Here is a 19,275-nt window from a genome sequence, read left to right on the forward strand (position 1 = left end):
AGAACCCCCTAATAACAGTGAAAGAGATAGCCTAGAAAAAGCTGATCTGTGGGTTAGCAACGGTGGAGATTGGCTTTCAGGGACCGTTGAAGCCTCAAGCCTTTATCTAGATGCCCCACCCGCCTTATCTCTTTCACTTGGCTTCCCTGCTTCCGCAAACCCTTTTTCTCTCTTTTTTCTGAAGCAAGTACAGAGAAAGAAAGCGTCAGACAAATTAACTGCTGAATCTGAAGATCTTCAAGTACTTAATTGTCATTTATAGTATATTCTTCTCTTATCATTAATCTAGTTTAGTGATTTGCAGCCAAAGTTTGTTTTTTATATATAGTTTTGTATTTCTTCATTTGGTTGATAGTGACTGACAAATAAACAGATTTCAAGGGACTTCCATCTGCGAAATTTGTATGTGGTAATCTGTTTTTATTGGTTAGAACTGACAAAAATTTTCTCGTATGAATGGATTAGGTGATGTGAAATTTAACTGAGATGATTATTTATCTGCCATCTAAAGATAGTTTTTAGTTTCAACTGTATACTTTGAGGCAATATAATCTAAAACCTCCTTCCAAGCATATAAGAAAAAAATTACCCAAACATACAGTAATGTCGTTTTGATTTTTTTAATTTTTTTTTTTTTTTTCGAAGTCTACCATTTTTCCGGCAAATGCATGTTTCCAGTTAAACTATATATAACTTCATATCCATACAGTGCTACAGAGAATAATCCAGACCTAAATTTTACACAATTTCTTGCCTGTAAACAGTTTATTTATTTATCTATTCATTTATTTTTATTGATTTTTTTTATGTTTTTGTATGTAACGTTCAGTCTGTATTTACTTGGTTGCTCGGCTGCAGTACCATATCAACTGATCACAGCTTGCAAGAGGAAAGGTTATACCAGGCTTTGCTGGAAGACATGACAGAAAATACTGAGATAAAGAACCCCTTATCATATACGGAGGAGGGAACATCAGAAGCTCTTTCAGAATCAAAATTACATGAGAAATGGATGGCATTTCCAGTGAAAAACTCACAGAAAGATACAAATCAAACTGAGATAGAAGAGTCCATAGAAAAAGGAAATAACCAGTTAATAGTACAAAGAGCAGCAGAGTGGGGTCTCACAGTAAAACCCACTGATCCTGAAAGCCAAAATTTTGCCTTCCCATCATGGAATGAGGGGGGTAGACAATCCTCGGAGAGACTCTCAGAGACTATGAGGACATCAAATGAATCAAACTCTGCCATGGATTCAAGTTTACCTAGAGTTTCTCAGGAGCTAAGAGATGCATTGTCCACTCTTAAGCAGACTTTTGTTGTTTCAGATGCAAGACAGCCAGATTGCCCTATCATGTATGCAAGTGCCGGGTTTTCCAGCATGACTGGATATTCAGTAAAAGAGGTCATTGGAAGGAACTGGTTAGCTTTAATTTTCCATAAACCAAATCAGTAGTTTCAAGTGCATATTTTAAGTTTGAAGGCTAACTTTCTTTGGTTGTTTTTTGTTGCAGTCGGTTTCTTCAGGGGCCTGACACAGATAAGAAAGAGGTAGCAAAGATAGGAGAAGCACTCAGAACTGGGAAGAGCTACTGCGGCAGGCTGTTGAACTACAAGAAAGATGGAACTTCTTTCTGGAACCTTCTCACCATAACACCAATAAGGGATGAAAGTGGAAATGTTATTAAATTCATAGGGTAAGGAACTTTATCAATTTCTTTCAAATGTGCGGTGAACTTTAGGAAAGCTTGGGATCATGATACAGTCTATTTCACAATGTCTCAATAACAATGAAAAAGGATTCACATAAAAGACAAACTCTAGTCATAGTTAGAAATAATTCACATATAATAAATAGCAAAGTGCAACTTTACTTTTGGTTAGAATATCTCCCGAAGAGTTTTACAAGTCAATGATAGGGTAAGAAAGTGTCATCGGGTTCAATGAAACATGAACAAACAGTAAGCCGTGCATCATAAAGAAACTATAAACATTAGAAGCCGTTTGGGATTATTTATTTTTTTTTTTAATTTTTTTTTTTTAATGTATAGATTTGAAACAAAACATATTTGGAGATTTAATTAAAGTATGGTTATTTTAAAAAACACTGAAAACGACTAAAAATTATTTCTAAGTGTTTTCAAAAACATGTTAATTTATTTTTAGAAAAAAAGAACATGTAAAAACACTCTAAACAAATATATTTTAAAAATAAAAGAAGAAACAAAAACAAAAAAAAAAAAAAAAAATTGATCCCAAAAAGGCCCTTAGTAATTTCAGTCTGTCGAGTAAAAATGGATCAGAGTTGCTAATTTCCATCTCGCAGCTTAGGCTGCCAGGTTAAATACAAATCCAAACATACATATTTATGTAGCCATTGACCGTGTGAAAATGTTGGCATGTGATCACACCAAGTACTTCAATGCCTTGAAAAGTTTAGTTGTCTAACTTTTAGCGGCTTTCATAATTTTGGTGCGGCTAATAACAGCAGAGTTTTAGAAATGTCAACCTAGAGCTGTAAAATAGGGTAAATATTTGCATACGGAATACACACTTCTGTGTGCGTACTCCGTTAACCCTTCAATACCCCCATAATAACCTATGAATAACATTGAAATAGAATCCACGAAAGTTATTGGAAGGTTATTGGGTTTATATGTTATTGAAATTAATACCTCAATAATCTCCCAAGAACCCCCTAATAACAGTGAAGCGGAGGTTAATGAGAGGTTATTACGCAAACAACTCTGCGTGTGTAGTCCGCATGCAAATATTTCCCATAAAATAGGACTGTTAATGCACTCCATCTACTATTTTTTTTCCTTGAGAAAACAAGATTATCTTTCACTAAACATCCGTACATACTGTATTCAGAATGCAGGTTGAGGTCAGCAAATACACAGAAGGTTTACATGACAAAACATTGCGGCCTAATGCATTGCCAGTGTCCTTAATCCGCTATGACGGTGAGACCAATATTAAATAAATAATTATATACTACAATCCAAGCAGGGCATTTACTTGTTCTTTTATTTAACCAGAGAGACAAAAAGACAAGGCCATGTCTTCAAATACGGAAGTTGTGCAGACAGTGAGACATCCTCGAACTCACTTGGAAGCTACAGAATTTGATACTGCCACAAAAATCGATGATAAGGAGAAAGGAAGAACCAAATCCCCGCTTCAAGGAGCTGCAGAGATAAAGAATTTCAATTCACCCGGAAGATGGACTCCTCTGCATGACATGAAAAATGAATCTTTGAGAACAAGCATTAGGAAATCAGGCCGTTTATCCTTGCTGGGGTGAGGGATTTCATTCTTCACATTAATGGAGTAAAAGAAGGTTATTACTAGTTTAAGAAAATACTAAAATTTTCTTTCTTTTGTTATTACTATTTTGAAATTGTAATTGCACTTTATAGCAAGTTTGTATTTGCTGATGCAAATTAGAATTAAACGGCCCAGTGCAGAAAAAGTTACCCTTCATCCAAACATCAAGAGTCAACATTAGCAGGGAATAGATGATTAACAAAATGTCAAGAAAAACTACTTGTCAAATCTAATCATCCCATCAAACCCAAGCATATCACAATAGCAAGTGACAAGATTCTACTTATCCAAATATATCACATTAAAAATTAACAATGTGGTATACCCAATAATTTTTAAGCAAACGTGATTCTGAAATCGTCCAATAAGCTAAAAGAAAGCTTCATGAAAACTAAATTTTGTAGCAAACGTGATTTTGAAATCGATATGCTATACACATGGCTTTCAATTCGACCTAGCAGCATATATCATTATCAACAACATGCTGCCATAGAGTCATCGTCGCTAATGTACTATACAAAATGAATTTTAATATAATCAGTAGAGCCTGATCCTCCGCAAGTGTTAAGAGTTCAATAGGCCAACCTTTTTTTTTCCTTTAGCTCCTGCAAATTGCATGAAGTGTTTTCTGTGGAATATGGTTTATAGCAATTACAACAGCTACTGGTTTAGATAGCAGGTTTGATTCAACCAGTGATGATCACTACAATTCTCACAAAATCATGCTGTTCTTCAATTAGCATCGGAAACCAAGATACATTGTGGGGAAAAAGTGATTACCATTTGCTAGTGATGGATCTGAGAGAGGGGAGGGGGGCCATTAAACTAACCTGAAAGTTTCTTTTTTTTAATGGGCTTAGAGATGGATAAGTAAAGTGTTGTGAAAAAACGATGACAATAAAACAAAAAATCGGAACGAGAAAATTGCAAAAAAAAAAACATCAGAGCGACACACAGATTTACGTGATTCAGCAAATTTGTCTACGTCCCGTCCATGGAGCTGCAGAGGGTTTTATTACTTCAAGGAATTACACTGTCAAGCGCCTCGACGTTTACAAGAAATCTCTATTTCTCTTCTCCTCTCTCTCGACCTCCTCTCTTCTTCTTTCTTTCTCTCTCTCTCAAGCCACGTGAAAGAAAAAAGGAGAAAACAAAGAACTTTTGCTCTCTTTTATGCAAAAGCCGAAAGAAGCCAAATCAAGGTGGTCCCCGCTCCTATTCTTCTGCTGCAGAAAAGAGGTGGTTTTGGGATGGGGTCAGCAGGCTTAATTGCTTCTTATTTATAAAAAGCAAAAAAGGCTTATTTAGGTCGGCAGGGAGGCTCCCGCGGTTCCGCGTGAGGCACGATGCGGAGAAGAGGCGGGAGGCCTAACGCGGTTCCGCGCGACGCGCGATGCGGAGGGGGAGGCAGGCAGAACAGGCTTCATATCCAACATAAATATCTCAATGACATCAGGTTTCAAACCCCTGTGTCATTAATAAAATGGCCACTGTTTTGATAATGAAGCTAAAAAGATAACCAAGACACATTGTGGGGAAAGTGAACCATTTGCTAGTAACGATCTAAGAGAGGGGAGGGGGGCAATTAAACTAGCCTGAAAGAAGTTTCTTTTTCTTTGTTGGGCTTAGAGATGATTAAAGATCTCAATGACATCAGGTTTCAAACCCCAGAGCCACACACACACAAACACACACACACACACATAAACACACATACATATATATATATATATATATATAATAATCTTAAGAGTATTAAATGACTTTTCAGATAAGATTTGTATTTTAAGTCATCATTGTCATTATCATCGGCCTTAAACCAATAAGAACAAAAACTTATTTCTTAGTTAAGTAGTTAAAGCTAGATCTACATTCAAAAGCAAGCTCCTTTTGAAGGTAGGTCAATGCTATGGTGATTTTCTGTTAACTAATAAAGAATTTATATTAATGATAGCTGAAACTGAGACTTCAAGTACATAGATTAGCACTATAGAAAAATTCTAAAAATTTCATAGCAATATTGACCACTTATTTTGAAGAACAGATATGCTCAACATTTTGCAGCTTCAGAAGAAAAAGTTCAGCAGAAAAGATTGAAAATATAATAGAGCCTGAGATCCTAATGACAAGAGATCTACAGCGCACAGAGAGCTGGGACCGTGTAGAAAGGGAAAAAGATATACGACAAGCAATAGATCTTGCTACAACATTGGAGCGCATTGAAAAGAACTTTGTAATCACTGATCCAAGACTTCCTGATAATCCCATTGTAAGATTCTTTTTCAATAAAGGATATTTAATAGCATGAAGTCATTATTGCCTACTGCACATAAAAATGAATCATAAAATATATATTAACATCACATAAAAAAGACATTTTGTCAGTTATAAAGCTGACTGGGCATGCAAACAAAGTAGGCTAATCATAAGGTTGATATAAGTCAGTTTGAGTGAATTTAGCTTGACCTGAAATAAAAAATTTTGATTCCTATTCTACTTGAACTCAACTCGAAATCAAAATTGATTCTTATTGAGCCATCTCCACTGGAAATCAAAATTTATTCTTATTGAGCCATTACTACTCGAAATCAATTGATTTTGATTCCACTTGAAAAAAGCTTCGAGTTGAGTTCAAGTTTGTTTTACTAATGAAATACCCACACAGCGCACACATGACAGTCTCTCTCTCTTTCTCTCTCTCCCTCTCTGAATGAACTAAAATTATACTCAAACAAGACAAGTTAAACGAGGAGCTTGAAATCAGCTAGAAATCAATGGTGTAGGATAAAAGTTCAAGTTTCAACTTTTTTTAACATCCCTACTAACCAACACGTATAATGGGATTTGTGGCCATGGACCTTAACATGGGCTTCCGTGAGTCATAATTTAGTAATAAATTGGTAACATAAGTACCCAAATAACTAAATATATGAACTTTTCATTATTATCAAAGATAAATTAGCCAAAGACACAGTAGTCTTACTGTTAACACGTTGCATCCTAAACTACTAAGTTCTAAAATAAGTTTCAGTCACTTGTTGTTTATCTCATTCTTTTTGTTTCCTTTCTTGCAGATATTTGCATCAGACAGCTTTCTTGAATTGACAGAATATAGTCGGGAAGAGATTCTAGGAAGAAACTGCAGGTAATATGAGAAATTTGGTTTTCGTTCTTATAATTAATGGATTGTTTTAGCATCATATGCTAATTTTCCATAATTATATGATTCAATGAGAATTGTTACTTGCGATCTTCAATTTCAACTATGCTATCTTCCTCCATTGTTTACAAATAAAAGTCACAATTTTCAACATTGAAATTTTGAAAAATACAAAAGTCTTCTTCCAATGGACAAAAAGCAGCATTCTAACTCAAGTGATAGAAAGTACCTCTAATTAACAAGCACAATTTTTAAATGTCTCTGAGAACTAAAAGATAGAGACTAATAATAAGATGAAAGGCATCTACCAAGGATGTGGTAAGAAAATGGGCATTGTAGGCTGTAAGCACACAAATGGTGAACAGTCTAATTACAAAGAATAAAGGTTGATTACTTTTCTTACCATACAATGTATGTCTGCATGTGTATATAAACGTGAGAGCATCTTCTTCTGAGATAAGTGGCAGAATTGACCTTAAGATTTTACAGGTTTCTTCAAGGACCTGAAACGGATCAAGCAATAGTCTCAAAGATAAGAGATGCTATAAGAGACCAAAGAGAACTCACTGTTCAACTTATTAATTACACCAAAAGTGGTACAGTCATATACTCTTCTACAAAATCTGATGTAAATAGATTCACACATTCACCAAAATATTGATAAATTTCTAAACAAAAGAAAAACTGCTGAAAGCAAACTATGATCACCAGATCAATTTAGCATAAATTATATATCATGAGAATTTTGATAAATAGATTTAGCTTGTACATCGATCTAACTAAAAGAATGAAGATCTTGGTTAACCATCCATCTAAGAATCTATAAATAACCAAGGAAAAAAAATATAAGATCTCTGAAAAGAAAAAAATGCATAATATCCTGACCAATTAATGTACTATCTGGAAAATTCAGGGAAAAAATTTTGGAACTTATTTCACTTACAACCTATGCGAGATCAAAAGGTATCATTACACAATCCCCTTCTAACACTTCAATACGTCCCCATTCTTTAGATTTAGCACTACCCGTAATCACTGATTAATTTTATTGTACAAAGGGTGAGCTTCAATACTTCATTGGTGTACAACTTGATGGAAGTGATCATGTTGAACCCCTTCACAATCGCCTCTCCGAGAGAACAGAGATCTATGGTGAAAAAATGGTAAGATGTAGGCATGCTAGACTTCATCATCAACAAGTTTTGCGTCTGACAGTCTTCCTACTTAAACATGAATTACTAATCTCCAAAAGCCAATTACATCAAGAGTACTATTAATAAGTTTTTTTCTGTTTATATATGGACGAATATGCAAATCTACACCAGGTTAAAGCCACAGCAGAGAATGTTGATGAGGCTGTCAGAGAACTTCCAGATGCCAACTTGGTAAGGTACACTTTTCAAATTGCAAAGTACTTTATCTAATTAATAGACATTCTGCTGTATTTGTTTATTTTGTTACTCGGTATAAGAAAAGATAAATCAGTTTCTACAGCAGTTTCAAATGTCAAATGTAGTAAAACTGGAATTCAAATCATCAAGAGGCACATCACCAAGGAAGTGTGCTATTACTGTCCCCTATTCACGGAGGATTTTTACCGGGTTTGAATCATGTAACAATATAAAAGTGGGAACTGCCATCTTAAAAGTGATGGACTAGTCTGTAATGGCTGATTTCTCCTAACTAATTAGCACTACGATTCACAAACACATCGAAGATTTCCATCTAAATTCTATATAAAAGCATATACTGTAATTCTTTTATACCTTGCATCTCCAACAAATTTACAACCCTTTTCTTTGGATAAAGCAATTACAGCGTTCCACAGAATCTTCATATATTAAAAAAAAATGCCACCATTGAGGTGAATGTAAGTATATACCTACACAAGCCACTTCATAGTCCTACGAATTATACCTCACTGGATATCATTTAAGGAAATTTATGTGCATAGCAGATAATTCTAATGTATTTACATATCTCACACCTAAACAAGCAGGGTATAAGCAGGATACAAAACTTGTATCCTGCTAGTACCCTGAGGGTACAAATTTGAACATTGCTTGTACCCTCTGACCCACCACGTGTCACGATGCTATTAGATTCCGGATACATCCAGACTCCGCATGTAATATTTTTCCATGTGTTTGTAAGTACACATCAAATAAAATGTTTTCTTAATCGATGATGACTCGTTCAAATTTTTCCAGAGACCTGAAGACTTGTGGGAAGGCCACTCAAATCCTGTTTTTCCAAAGCCTCACACGAAAAATAAATCTTCATGGAAAGCGATAGAAAAGGTGTGGCTTTCTAGAAACACATTCTAGTTATGAATTTCTGTATCGAGCTATTTATAACAGCGCATTGATGATGGCACAAGCACACATTCACATTTGCAAACTTCCGAGAATGCAAATGTGCATAAAGAGCCTACCCAATGCACAAAGCTCCTATCAAAGCAGTCCTCCGTAGGGGTTAACATAGGAAATCTTATCCCTTTATTTCAAAGAAGATTTTTTAGAGATTTGAACCCATAACCTCTATGGCAGAATGGAGGGAAATTAATCATTGTTGCAAACCTTCCCTATGCAAAAAAAAAAAAAGGTATACAGCATTTAATTCAACAAACATCCTTGCAAGTGGCAGTTTAATGAACAACAAAACATCCATTCATGCTATAATAGACAATGCTCCAATCAACCATATTCAGAACAAAAAAAAATCATAGTAAGCATTCAAATTCATTGAACCTGTCATTTAACTAAGTTTCATAACTTTTGATATTTGTTGTTGCCAATTATGAGCATTTACTATTCACTGCTCAAGTATTGAATGCATTGTTTTTGGAGTTTATCAAGTGTTAAAAGGCTGGTGTTACTATTTCAAGGATTATACAGGCCAAAACAGAGATAAAATTCATGATCATTGATTGGAAGATCTAAATGACCATACTGTTTACATTAATTGTTTAGAACTTTCAAATAAAGTGGAGAAGAATAGAGGCACAAAATGTTTTCGCTAATCACCAATTCTTGCACATATCTTTTAATGCCAAATTACATTTGCATACAAATGTAGATAACTGAAAAAGGCGAACAAATCAGTTTGAAGCATTTCAGGCCAATCAAACCTTTGGGCTGTGGGGATACTGGAAGGTATTTCTTGTTTCTTTTACACCTTGTTCAGTATATGCTAGAAAAATTGCTACTTATTGTTCTGTTGGAAAGCACAAGTGGAAAATAGTATTACAGGAAAGTACTAATTAACTGATTAAAAGTTGAAATGTTTCTGTTTATGTTTTTATTATCTCAAAATTAAGAATATTCTCCTCTTTATTTCCTATTGTGTTCAATTTATTTGTGTGTGTGTATGTATGCATATATAAATGTATTCAGATAAATAAGATAAAAATTGCTTGCTCTAACATGGTAACAGAGTTGAGTTAAAAGCCCAACTCTCACCCCGTGGGCATTTTTCTCCCTCTCATCACAACCACTCATACCACTTATTATCCTGGTTACACACCCTCGCTATTGTGTTGTTCGCATGGAGAGGTGCCTATGTTCACTAGCTACTGCATCCTCGCTTTGCTAATGTCCTAGCCAGTGCTTACTATAACAACATTGCCTCGTCGGTACACTAACTATCAACCTATTCTTGCTACCACGCACACCCTAGCAACACACCCTCTAGTGACATGTTTCTATCCAGGCATTGAAACTAGGCCTTCTCATCAATGCAAACACAGCTAGAGAACTAGGCCTTCTCATCAATCTCATCAATGCAAACACAGCTAGAGACATCAGAGTATAAGGAGAACACAATAGTGATGTATAATTTGGCTTCAAGGTTACTTCCATCAATGTAAACACAGCTAGAGACAATCACTAGGCCTTCTCATCAATGCAAACACAGCTAGAGACATCAGAGTATAAGGAGAGCACAAAAGTGATGTATATTTGGCTTTAAGGTTACTTCCAACAACAAAATAATACGGTCTCTTATCTTTCTAGCATTCACTCATCCTCATGATTTAAGTTTCTCTTAGATTCTCAGTGCCTCTCTCCTCACGATTCCTTAGCTTTATTATTGAGATAAAACTCTCATCCACAGTTGATACCACCATCAAATTTAATGGTACCGAGTATTAGATAAATTGGTCAAAAGCTTATTTTTCTTATTGGTTCTCATGACAAAATTTAACATTTTGATGTGTCTCTACTAACTCATAATAAAATTATCAAATTTCTAAATCAAAAGCTTCCTGTTATGTTATCCTCACCTGGTTACAAGTTATCTGAATCATCAATTGCAACTATCATATTTTTTGACATTGAAAAGTTGAGATTTTCTTTGCTCCACTTAGATCCTAAAGAATAATATTTACTATGTATAAATCTTATATTCTAAAATCTTTTCTCTTTAACAACATAATTTATCTACCCAAGAATATTAGCATGGGCCATTTATCATCAATCCAATCACCAGTAAAAATTGAGAGAGGCATTTTTTGTTGCTAAATTTCTCAACAAACTTCATTACTCCCTCCATGTTCAATCTCAAATGATGAACAACTCCATTATTCCCACATTGACAATGCTCTCTCACTCTTTAAATCATTAAGTGCTTGCCTCCTCAACCTATTTCTGACCAATTTGCCCTTGCAATGGGGTGGCCGGTGGTCAAAATGACAATGCTCTTGGCTATGAGGGAAAAGCCTATTTTCCGTGCTCTTATTGCAACTACACAAATCATTACTCCAAATGATGTTGGGTCAAATACAATTATCACTCCATCACTAAACATTAGATAAATAAAGGAGAGAGATGGTAAAAATAGAGAAAAGACTAAGGCCAATGAATTCAATTATACTCAATTAATTTTAAAGCCAAGTTATAAGATATATTTATAGCCAACTAAATACTTAATAAATATAATAAGAAAATTACATTAAAACACAATTCTATCTATTTGGATAAACCATTTGATAAAATGAATCATCAACTAAATAATTCTCAAATTTATTTGATAAGTAAAAGAAAATTACCTTCAATAGAATAACAAAATATTGCACAGAATTTCCCTCATAAGTAGTGGTCAAAGACGGTAGAGAGAAATCGGTGTTAGTTCAAAGTGGCATATTTCTTAATTCCTTGGAGTTTGTGTTTGCTATAGCCTTTTTTCTCTCGCCATTGTCATGTGGTTGAATCTTCCATGCATGACTTGATTCATATTTAATTTTGACTAATCCAGAATCTCCTTGAATAGTAGTCAAAAGTCCTCTTTTAGTGGCTTGAATTTTGAATTTAGTTTTGACTTATACAAAACTTTTGAATAGTGGCCAAAAATGCTCCTTCGGTGCTTGAATTGTAGAGTTGATTTTGACTAAATCCAAAATCTGAAAAAACCTCCAATTTTTAGCTTCTTTGCCTCTGTTTTTTTTGGTGTAAACTCATGCCTAATCTTTCATACTTTGGACTTATTTAGTATATATTAAGGTTCCATCTTGATAACATAGGTTCCCATACCAATTTTAAGATTGCAGAATCTATTAACCTTGATTTGGCATGGCTAAACTCATTGAATTTAGTTCAAATTAGGTTGAATTAGAATTTTAAAGGTCTCCCACATCACTCACAACTCTATCTACTTTTGGATTGGTCTCTATTCTTAGGAAGATTATGATCATCTTATTCAATAGTTTTGAACAAACATGTCATTTCCGTTTTCAGTACCAATATAACTACTTCTGGCACCCCTGAATTTTGAACAATGGTGTCTATTCACATATGGAAGGTAATCGTCACCTAATTTCCCCCTTTCACATATCCTCTCCCCCACCTGTTCTTGTTGGTGATGATTCCCTCTCCCTTCTATTTCGTAGAGGCTTCATATCCCTCTATAAGATCTTATCTCTTTAAAATATATTATATGATCACAAATTTCATATAAATTTATGTTCAAAAAATTCTCTTACTCATAATTCTTTGTAACATACCATTCTTCTTGCTGTGTTTTCAAGATACCAATACAAATGTTTGGTAGATGTGTAAGCTGGTGGAATCTGCAACCAAACCGTTGAAATCCCGTCTTATCTTTCACCATTAGTCCATATCAGTGAAATAATTGCAATATTGATGGAACTCTAAATTCTGAAACATTCAAAGCAAACAGTTATATACTTCCAACAAAAACTTCAAACAGAAACAACCACAAGGATTGAACCAATTTTATGCTTCCAAATATCAATACAACTACAATGGTAACTTCAGCACATAAATCAACAATACTTCCAATGGGAAAATTAGATAATGCATACAACTCTCATAGCAGAAAAAATCATCAGTATAAAAAAATCATCAGTATACTTTGCCAGTATACTTTGCCAAAAAAAAAAAAGCCAAAAACTAAAATTATACTAAAAGAAAATAATCAAACTACTAAGATGAAAAATGTCTTTCAATTTAATCGCATGCGTGTGTGTGTGTTTGTATCCGTAGACAATCAAAATATATTGTAAGCATAGAATGTGGCTACACTTCATTGAGCATTCCTATTTCAAAGTTTGCATTTATCCTCATCATTAAACAAATCTCAACTACTAGAGTTGTTACACAAATCATATTTCCACCGACTTCCAATGTTCATATTGCATGTTGAATAAAAATTTGCATATAAATTACATAGTATTAGTTAGCAACAAAATTATAACTTATGTTAAATTGCTAGAAGAGAATGTAATTAACAAACATCTAACCACAGCAAAAAAATTTGATATTAAATCATTCAGTTTAAATATTCAAATGCAACCATTTAAATATATTTACAATAAAGTTGTTGCAGTTTTATACCAGCATGTGAATTAAAAAAATTATTTTTGTTGTTTGTTGCAGCGTACATTTAGTGGAACTGGAAGGCACAAGTGAACTTTTTGCTATGAAGGCAATGGATAAAGTAGTTATGATGAACCGCAATAAGGTTTTATGCTAAAATTTCTGTCAACTGATGCTAAAATATTTTGACTAGTAATATCCCGCTTATTGGCTTCCAAACGTCACTGTAGCAGTTACACAAAATGGTAGCACATTTTCAAGTAAATTTTAAATCTTCTAGCAAAAAAAGATTCAACACACCACTGGCCCTCTTTTCTCTTGATGGACCAATTTCCTTTATATACTTGTCGGCACAGGAATCTATGATCATGTTACTCAATTACAATGCCGCTTCTACAGGTACATCGAGCATGTATTGAAAGGGAGATTTACTCATTGCTGGACCATCCCTTCCTTCCAACATTATACGCTTCTTTTCAGGTTGACTAAATTATTACCTAATTTCTCATATCATGAAAAATACACCATATGTATAAAATTAAAGGGCAAATTTAAATTTATCAAAACTAATAGAAGCAGAATTTGAAAAAAAAATATATCAACAAATGCAAGCTGTCACTAAAAAATTGTAACTAATGGTATTTGATGAAATTACATTTCAACAAGCGAAAAAATGTAATAAATCACAAGCACGCTGACACTGTAAATGAACAAACAATGTTAGCTGTGAGCCCCGTCCTAAGTTCTTCCATAACAAGTATAAATTGATATTGAAAGAAAGATAGCAAGGAATTACTTAGAAATCTTTATTTTTTTTTTTTTCACAAAGCTTTTACTCTGGTATTGGAGCCATTATTTGTTATTAAGGATATCTTGCTCATATGAAATATACTAATTGTACTTTTATTTCTCAGACAACAACACACGTTTGTTTGATAACAGACTTTTGTTCTGGAGGAGAGTTATTTGAATTGCTTGATAAACAGCCCATGAAGATTATTAAAGAGGAAGCTGCAAGGTACAACAAATCAGCATGTCTATGTCAACTCTTTTACACTTTTTTCCAATTCTTGCAACAAGAAAGGACTTTTAAGTCTTCAAGGAACAAGCTCCTTCTAATTCTTTAGAGAAGAATAATAATGAAGTATTCTTCAGCAAACAAAGAACAACACCCTCACAAAACAACAATGAAATCTAACTTGTCTTTCTTCCATATGTGGAACAAGTTATTGATACCGGAAGAAGCCCAAACCACCATGAAAATAAAAATTACTATTACTGAATTCAAAAGAGTACAAACGAAACCATTGCGAACATGAATTAATGACAACAAACATAAAAACGGAAAGGACAAGACGACACTGCAAAAATATAAAGCAACACAATGCATAAACGACAATCTGGAAGAGAACGGTAGATCTAGAACAATGTCTTAAAGGCAGAACTAAAAAATCTACACTCATCCAAATCTGAACCCTAAAGCACTCAACATATATATATATATATATATATATATTGAAAGTCCAAAGGCTAACATATTAAATAAAAAGTAGGGTACAGATAGATTTTGTGAGAGATCCAAAAAATGGCACTCAGCCCACACAAAAACCACCATATCAAATGATTTCAAAAAAGAGAAAATACAACCAATACATAAGAGATCTAAAAAAATAAAAACTAAAAAGTGCCAAAATAAGAGTATCAGGTAGTTGGAGTGCGACCAATTTTGTCTTGCCTTTGCCTCAAGTTCTAGAGAAGAAGTCAGCTAATAAATTAGTCAAATGAGTGTCATTGCCAATAGTAACAAATGTATCATCCAATAGATTATCTAGCTCAACTCGTCCTCCGTTCTTCTTCTTCCTCCTCGTGTAGACCTATCATTCCTTATCCGAGGATTGGCTCACCTGATCAGCAAAATGGTCTGGAGTGTACAGAATATGTGTAGGTTGTTGAACATTAGAGGCAACTACTTGTTATACCAACTGATCTTCTTTCAGGTCGAAAGAGCACTCTCGTGTCTTGGCATGTAAGTGAGACTTCTTCAATAACGGTAAATGGTATCAGCACATTTGGATCTGTACCTATAGTAAGGTGTTCTTCATCTGAAACAGCGATGTTGGAAGGAGGATTGGATTGCACCTTCTCAGCAAGGATGGTAAATGGCTGATCTTTAGTGATATTTGGCCTTAGATGAGGATGCAAGCGATAGCAAATATTTGAACTGTGGTCAAACATACTACAATGTGAGCAATAAGGAGGATGTAGTTCTATTTCAACATTTTGTCAATACCCGTTGTAAATAGTGTCAATCCATATCTCATCCGGAGTTGGTTGAGTGATATCTCTCTCAACTAATACACAAGCCACAGAAGGTCTGGTGACAGCAATCGTAGGACTATCCACCTTGAGAGACTTACCGTAAGCAGTTGCTAAAGAGTAGAGGATTTCTATGTTGAACATATGTAATTTTAACCCCGAAAACTTTATCCAATCTGGAATGATAGGGGACTCCACTTTTGGATCAAAACCGATTGTCTACTTCATAATTTTCATAAAACGATTGTCGATCTTGATAGCTTTTCGAGAGAAAATGCAAGTGTAATCGGCATCGTGAGATAGCTGAATAAGTATATGTCGACCGTCAAGTAGGTCAATGTGCCAACTGACCAATAGATTCATAGTATCAAACTCTTTCCTAATGATCTCCAATTTTCTGTGACCATAAAAGAATTTTCCCACAAGGGCAAAATGCCAAAAAAATGCCAAGAGGACGCGAGAGTACTGGTTTCATCCTCTGTGAGAATAAGTGCAGGTTTTCTTTTTTTTCCAAGTTTTTTAATAAAAGTGTGATCACCTCCACCTTCAAGAGCCTCGTGAAACGATTGTGGAACATTGCAGGACTTATCGATAGCAAAACCAGGCTCTGAACCTGGAGGAGGGGCACTAGCAGAAAAGAGCAAGTCGTTGGCAAGGGCATTTGCATAGGACGAAGCATCGAGGCCATCTCCCTGACAAGATGGTCACAGTCAGGAGAGAAACAATTTGGCGGGCTGCAAAGAAGCAAGCAAACCGGGCGTTGTCGGGCTCTGTTCGTCAGGAGCGAGCGAGGAAACAGCCGCGATGTCATCGGCTATGGGAGACGACTATGAGAGAAAGCGCCGTCGTCAATGGAATCAGACGACGACAGCAGTAGCGATCCTTGTCGACAATGGGGATGCTTGGAGCGCTCAACTTCAACAACTGAACCCTAAAGCATTCAACAATATATATATATATGGAATTTGTAAATATAATAGGTAATGCTTGGAAAAGGAATGAAATAGAAAAGGCATAGAATTGGTAAGAAATAAAATAGGAGAATCATGGAAAAGGAAGGGAAGAGGGAGGGAAATGAAAAAGAAAAGGAGAGAATGGTTGGACCAAGGTACCACAACAGCTACAATACCGCGTCTGCGACACTACAATAGCTACAGCACCGCGATCCGGAGAAGCTCCTGCATCAATCTACCGGGGTTGGGGGAGCTTCGACCTTATTTGTCAATGGCTTGGGTAGGGGCAGATGCTAGGGACCCTAGGATAGAACTAGGGTTGAGCTAGCTTTGATAATAAATGATACCGGAGGAAGCTCAAACCGCCATAAAAATAATAATTATTATTACTGAATTTAAAAATGTGCAAACGAGACTATTACTAAATTTGAAAATGTGCAAATGAGACTTGCGAAAATGAAATAAACGACAACAAATATGAAAATGGAAATGAAAAGTTGATACTGTGAAAATATAAGATATAAAGCAACACAAAATACATAAACGACCATCTAGGAAGAAACCGGTAGCAGGGGGGGGGGATGGGGGGTGAGGTACAGCGATGGACCGGATAGCAGTAGGAAGATGCTTGCGGTGGAATGAACAACTGGACGACGGCGGGAAAAAATCGGGAGGTCAGGGTGGTGGTTGGAAAAGGGTTGACGACTGCTGGAGTGTGGTAGGAGAGAGTTGCGGTGGCTTGGGGCAGTAGTAGACCGGGGTCTGGACTGCAGGAGGCACTGGTGTCCGCCAGAGGGAAAGGGGAGGGGGGGTGGGATGAGGCACAATGGTGGACCAGATAGCAGTAGGAAGGTGCTTGCGGTGGAATGAACAACAACTGGACGATGGCCGGGAAGAATCGGGTGGTCAGGGTGGTAGTTGGAAAAGGGTTGGCGACTGCTGGAGGGTGGCAAGAGGAAGCTGCGGTGGCCTGGGGCAGTAGTAGACAGATGGCGGGGTCTGGACTGCAGCAGGCACCGGTGTCCACCAGAGGGAAGGGGGGAGGTGCTTACGGTGGAATGAACAACAACTCGACGACGGCGGGGAAGAATTGGGTGGTCAGGGTGGTGGTTGGAAAAAGGTTGGCGACTGCTGGAGGGTGGCAGGAGGATGTTGCGGTGGCCTGGGGCAGTAGTAGACCGATGGTGGGGTCTGGATTGCAGCAGGCACCAGTGTACACCAGAGCGGAGGGGGGGGGATGAGGTACAACGATGGACCGGATAGCAGTAGGAAGGTGCTTGCAGTGGAATGAACAACAACTGGATGGCGGTGGGGAAGAATAGGGTGGTCGGGATGGTGGTTGGAAAACGGTTGGCGACAGCTAGGGGGTGGCAGGAGGGAGTTGAGGTGGCCTGGGGCAATAGTAGACCGATGGCGGGGTTTGGACTACAGCAGGCACTGGTGTCAACTAAGGGAGAGGAGGGGGGAGGACCGGATAGCAGTAGGAAGGTGCTTGCGGTGGAATGAACAGTAACTGGACGGCGGCGGGGAAGAATTGGGTGGTCGGAGTGGTGGTTGGAAAAGCGTTGGCGACTGCTGGAGGGTGGCAGGAGAGAGTTGCGGTGGCCTAGGGCAATAATAGACAAATGGCGGGGTCTGGACTGCAACAGGCACTGATGTCCACCAGGGGGGATGAGGTACAGCGATGGACCAGATAGCAATAGGAAGGTGCTTGCGGTGGAATGAACAACAACTGGACGACGGCATGAAAGAATCGGGAGGTAAGGGTGGTGGTTAGAAAAGGGTTGGTGACTGCTGGAGGGTGGCAGGAGGAAGTTGCGGCGGCCTGGGGCAGTAGTAGACCAATGGCGGAGTCTGGACTACAGCAGGCATCGGTGTCCACCAGGGGTAGAGGGGGGGATGAGGCACAGCTGTGGATCGGATGATAGTAGGAAGGTACTTGCGGTGGAATGAACAACAACTAGATGGCGGTGGGGAAGAATAGGGTGGTGGTTGGAAAAGGGTTGGCGACTGATGGAGGGTGGTAGGAGGGAGTTGCAGTGGCCTAACAATGACTAGACGGCAGCGGGGAAGAATCGGGTGGCCGGGGTGGTGGTTGGAAAAGGGTTGACGACTGCTGGAGAGTGGCAAGTGGCCTGGAATATAGTAGACCGATGGTGGGGTCTGGACTGCAGCAGGCACCGGTATCCACCAGGGGGAAGGAGGGGGGTGGAGCGGATAGCAGTAGGAAGGTGCTTGCGGTGGAATTAACAACAATCGGACGACGGTGGGGAAGAATCGGGTGGTCGGGGTGGTGGTTGTAAAATGGTTGGTGACTGCTGGAGGGTGGCAGGAGCGAGTTGCGGTGGCCTGGGGCAATAATAGACGGAGGCTTGGGGCAGTAGTAGACCGGGGTCTGGACTGCAGGAGGCACTGGTGTCCGCCAGAGGGAAAGGGGAGGGGGGGTGGGATGAGGCACAATGGTGGACCAGATAGCAGTAGGAAGGTGCTTGCGATGGAATGAACAACAACTGCAGCAAACCGAAGGTGCTTGCGGTGAAAAGGGTTGACGGCTGTTGGAGGGTGGCAGGTGGCCTGGGAATATAATAGACCGATGGTGTGGTCTGGACTGCAGCAGGCACTGGTGTCCACCAGAGGGGAGAAGGGGGGTGGACCGGATAGCAATAAGAAGGTGCTTGCGGTG

At 37.5% G+C, this 19,275-nt stretch overlaps 1 protein-coding gene and 1 long non-coding RNA gene across 11 annotated transcripts in view; one reads left to right on the forward strand and one right to left on the reverse strand.

Moving 5' to 3' along the window:
- Window positions 1–105: 105 nt before the first annotated feature.
- The window catches only part of LOC110021718, a 45,484-nt gene continuing 26,314 nt past the window's right edge, over window positions 106–19,275 (reverse strand). Inside the window, exons 3-5 of one of the 2 annotated variants that reach the window (XR_002293686.1) lie at window positions 12,489–12,642; window positions 6,894–6,993; window positions 106–178 (exon numbers count right to left, since the gene is read on the reverse strand). This is a non-coding gene — a long non-coding RNA (uncharacterized LOC110021718). The remainder of the gene's footprint in view (window positions 179–6,893; window positions 6,994–12,488; window positions 12,643–19,275) is intronic. The other variant, XR_002293687.1, reaches the window with a different exon arrangement.
- The window catches only part of LOC110021716 (phototropin-2-like), a 39,487-nt gene continuing 20,381 nt past the window's right edge, over window positions 170–19,275 (forward strand). For 7 of the 9 annotated variants that reach the window (XR_002293685.1, XM_020720320.1, XM_020720321.1 and 4 more), the window contains exons 1-15: window positions 648–1,422; window positions 1,515–1,697; window positions 2,875–2,966; window positions 3,042–3,303; window positions 5,395–5,599; window positions 6,405–6,475; window positions 6,980–7,086; window positions 7,404–7,453; window positions 7,549–7,653; window positions 7,816–7,875; window positions 8,701–8,790; window positions 9,569–9,645; window positions 13,384–13,468; window positions 13,723–13,803; window positions 14,238–14,341. Coding sequence is in view for 8 of the 9 variants with exons in the window: in XM_020720320.1 (XP_020575979.1) it covers window positions 920–1,422; window positions 1,515–1,697; window positions 2,875–2,966; window positions 3,042–3,303; window positions 5,395–5,599; window positions 6,405–6,475; window positions 6,980–7,086; window positions 7,404–7,453; window positions 7,549–7,653; window positions 7,816–7,875; window positions 8,701–8,790; window positions 9,569–9,645; window positions 13,384–13,468; window positions 13,723–13,803; window positions 14,238–14,341 (2,075 nt within the window). In the remaining variant the exon portion in view is untranslated. Of the gene's footprint in view, window positions 242–647; window positions 1,423–1,514; window positions 1,698–2,874; window positions 2,967–3,041; window positions 3,304–5,394; window positions 5,600–6,404; window positions 6,476–6,979; window positions 7,087–7,403; window positions 7,454–7,548; window positions 7,654–7,815; window positions 7,876–8,700; window positions 8,791–9,568; window positions 9,646–13,383; window positions 13,469–13,722; window positions 13,804–14,237; window positions 14,342–19,275 lie in introns of those variants that run through there. The other 2 variants (XM_020720318.1, XM_020720319.1) reach the window with 2 other exon arrangements.

Source organism: Phalaenopsis equestris, unplaced genomic scaffold (assembly GCF_001263595.1).
Source record: "Phalaenopsis equestris unplaced genomic scaffold, ASM126359v1 Scaffold000140, whole genome shotgun sequence".
Taxonomy (NCBI): domain Eukaryota; kingdom Viridiplantae; phylum Streptophyta; class Magnoliopsida; order Asparagales; family Orchidaceae; genus Phalaenopsis; species Phalaenopsis equestris.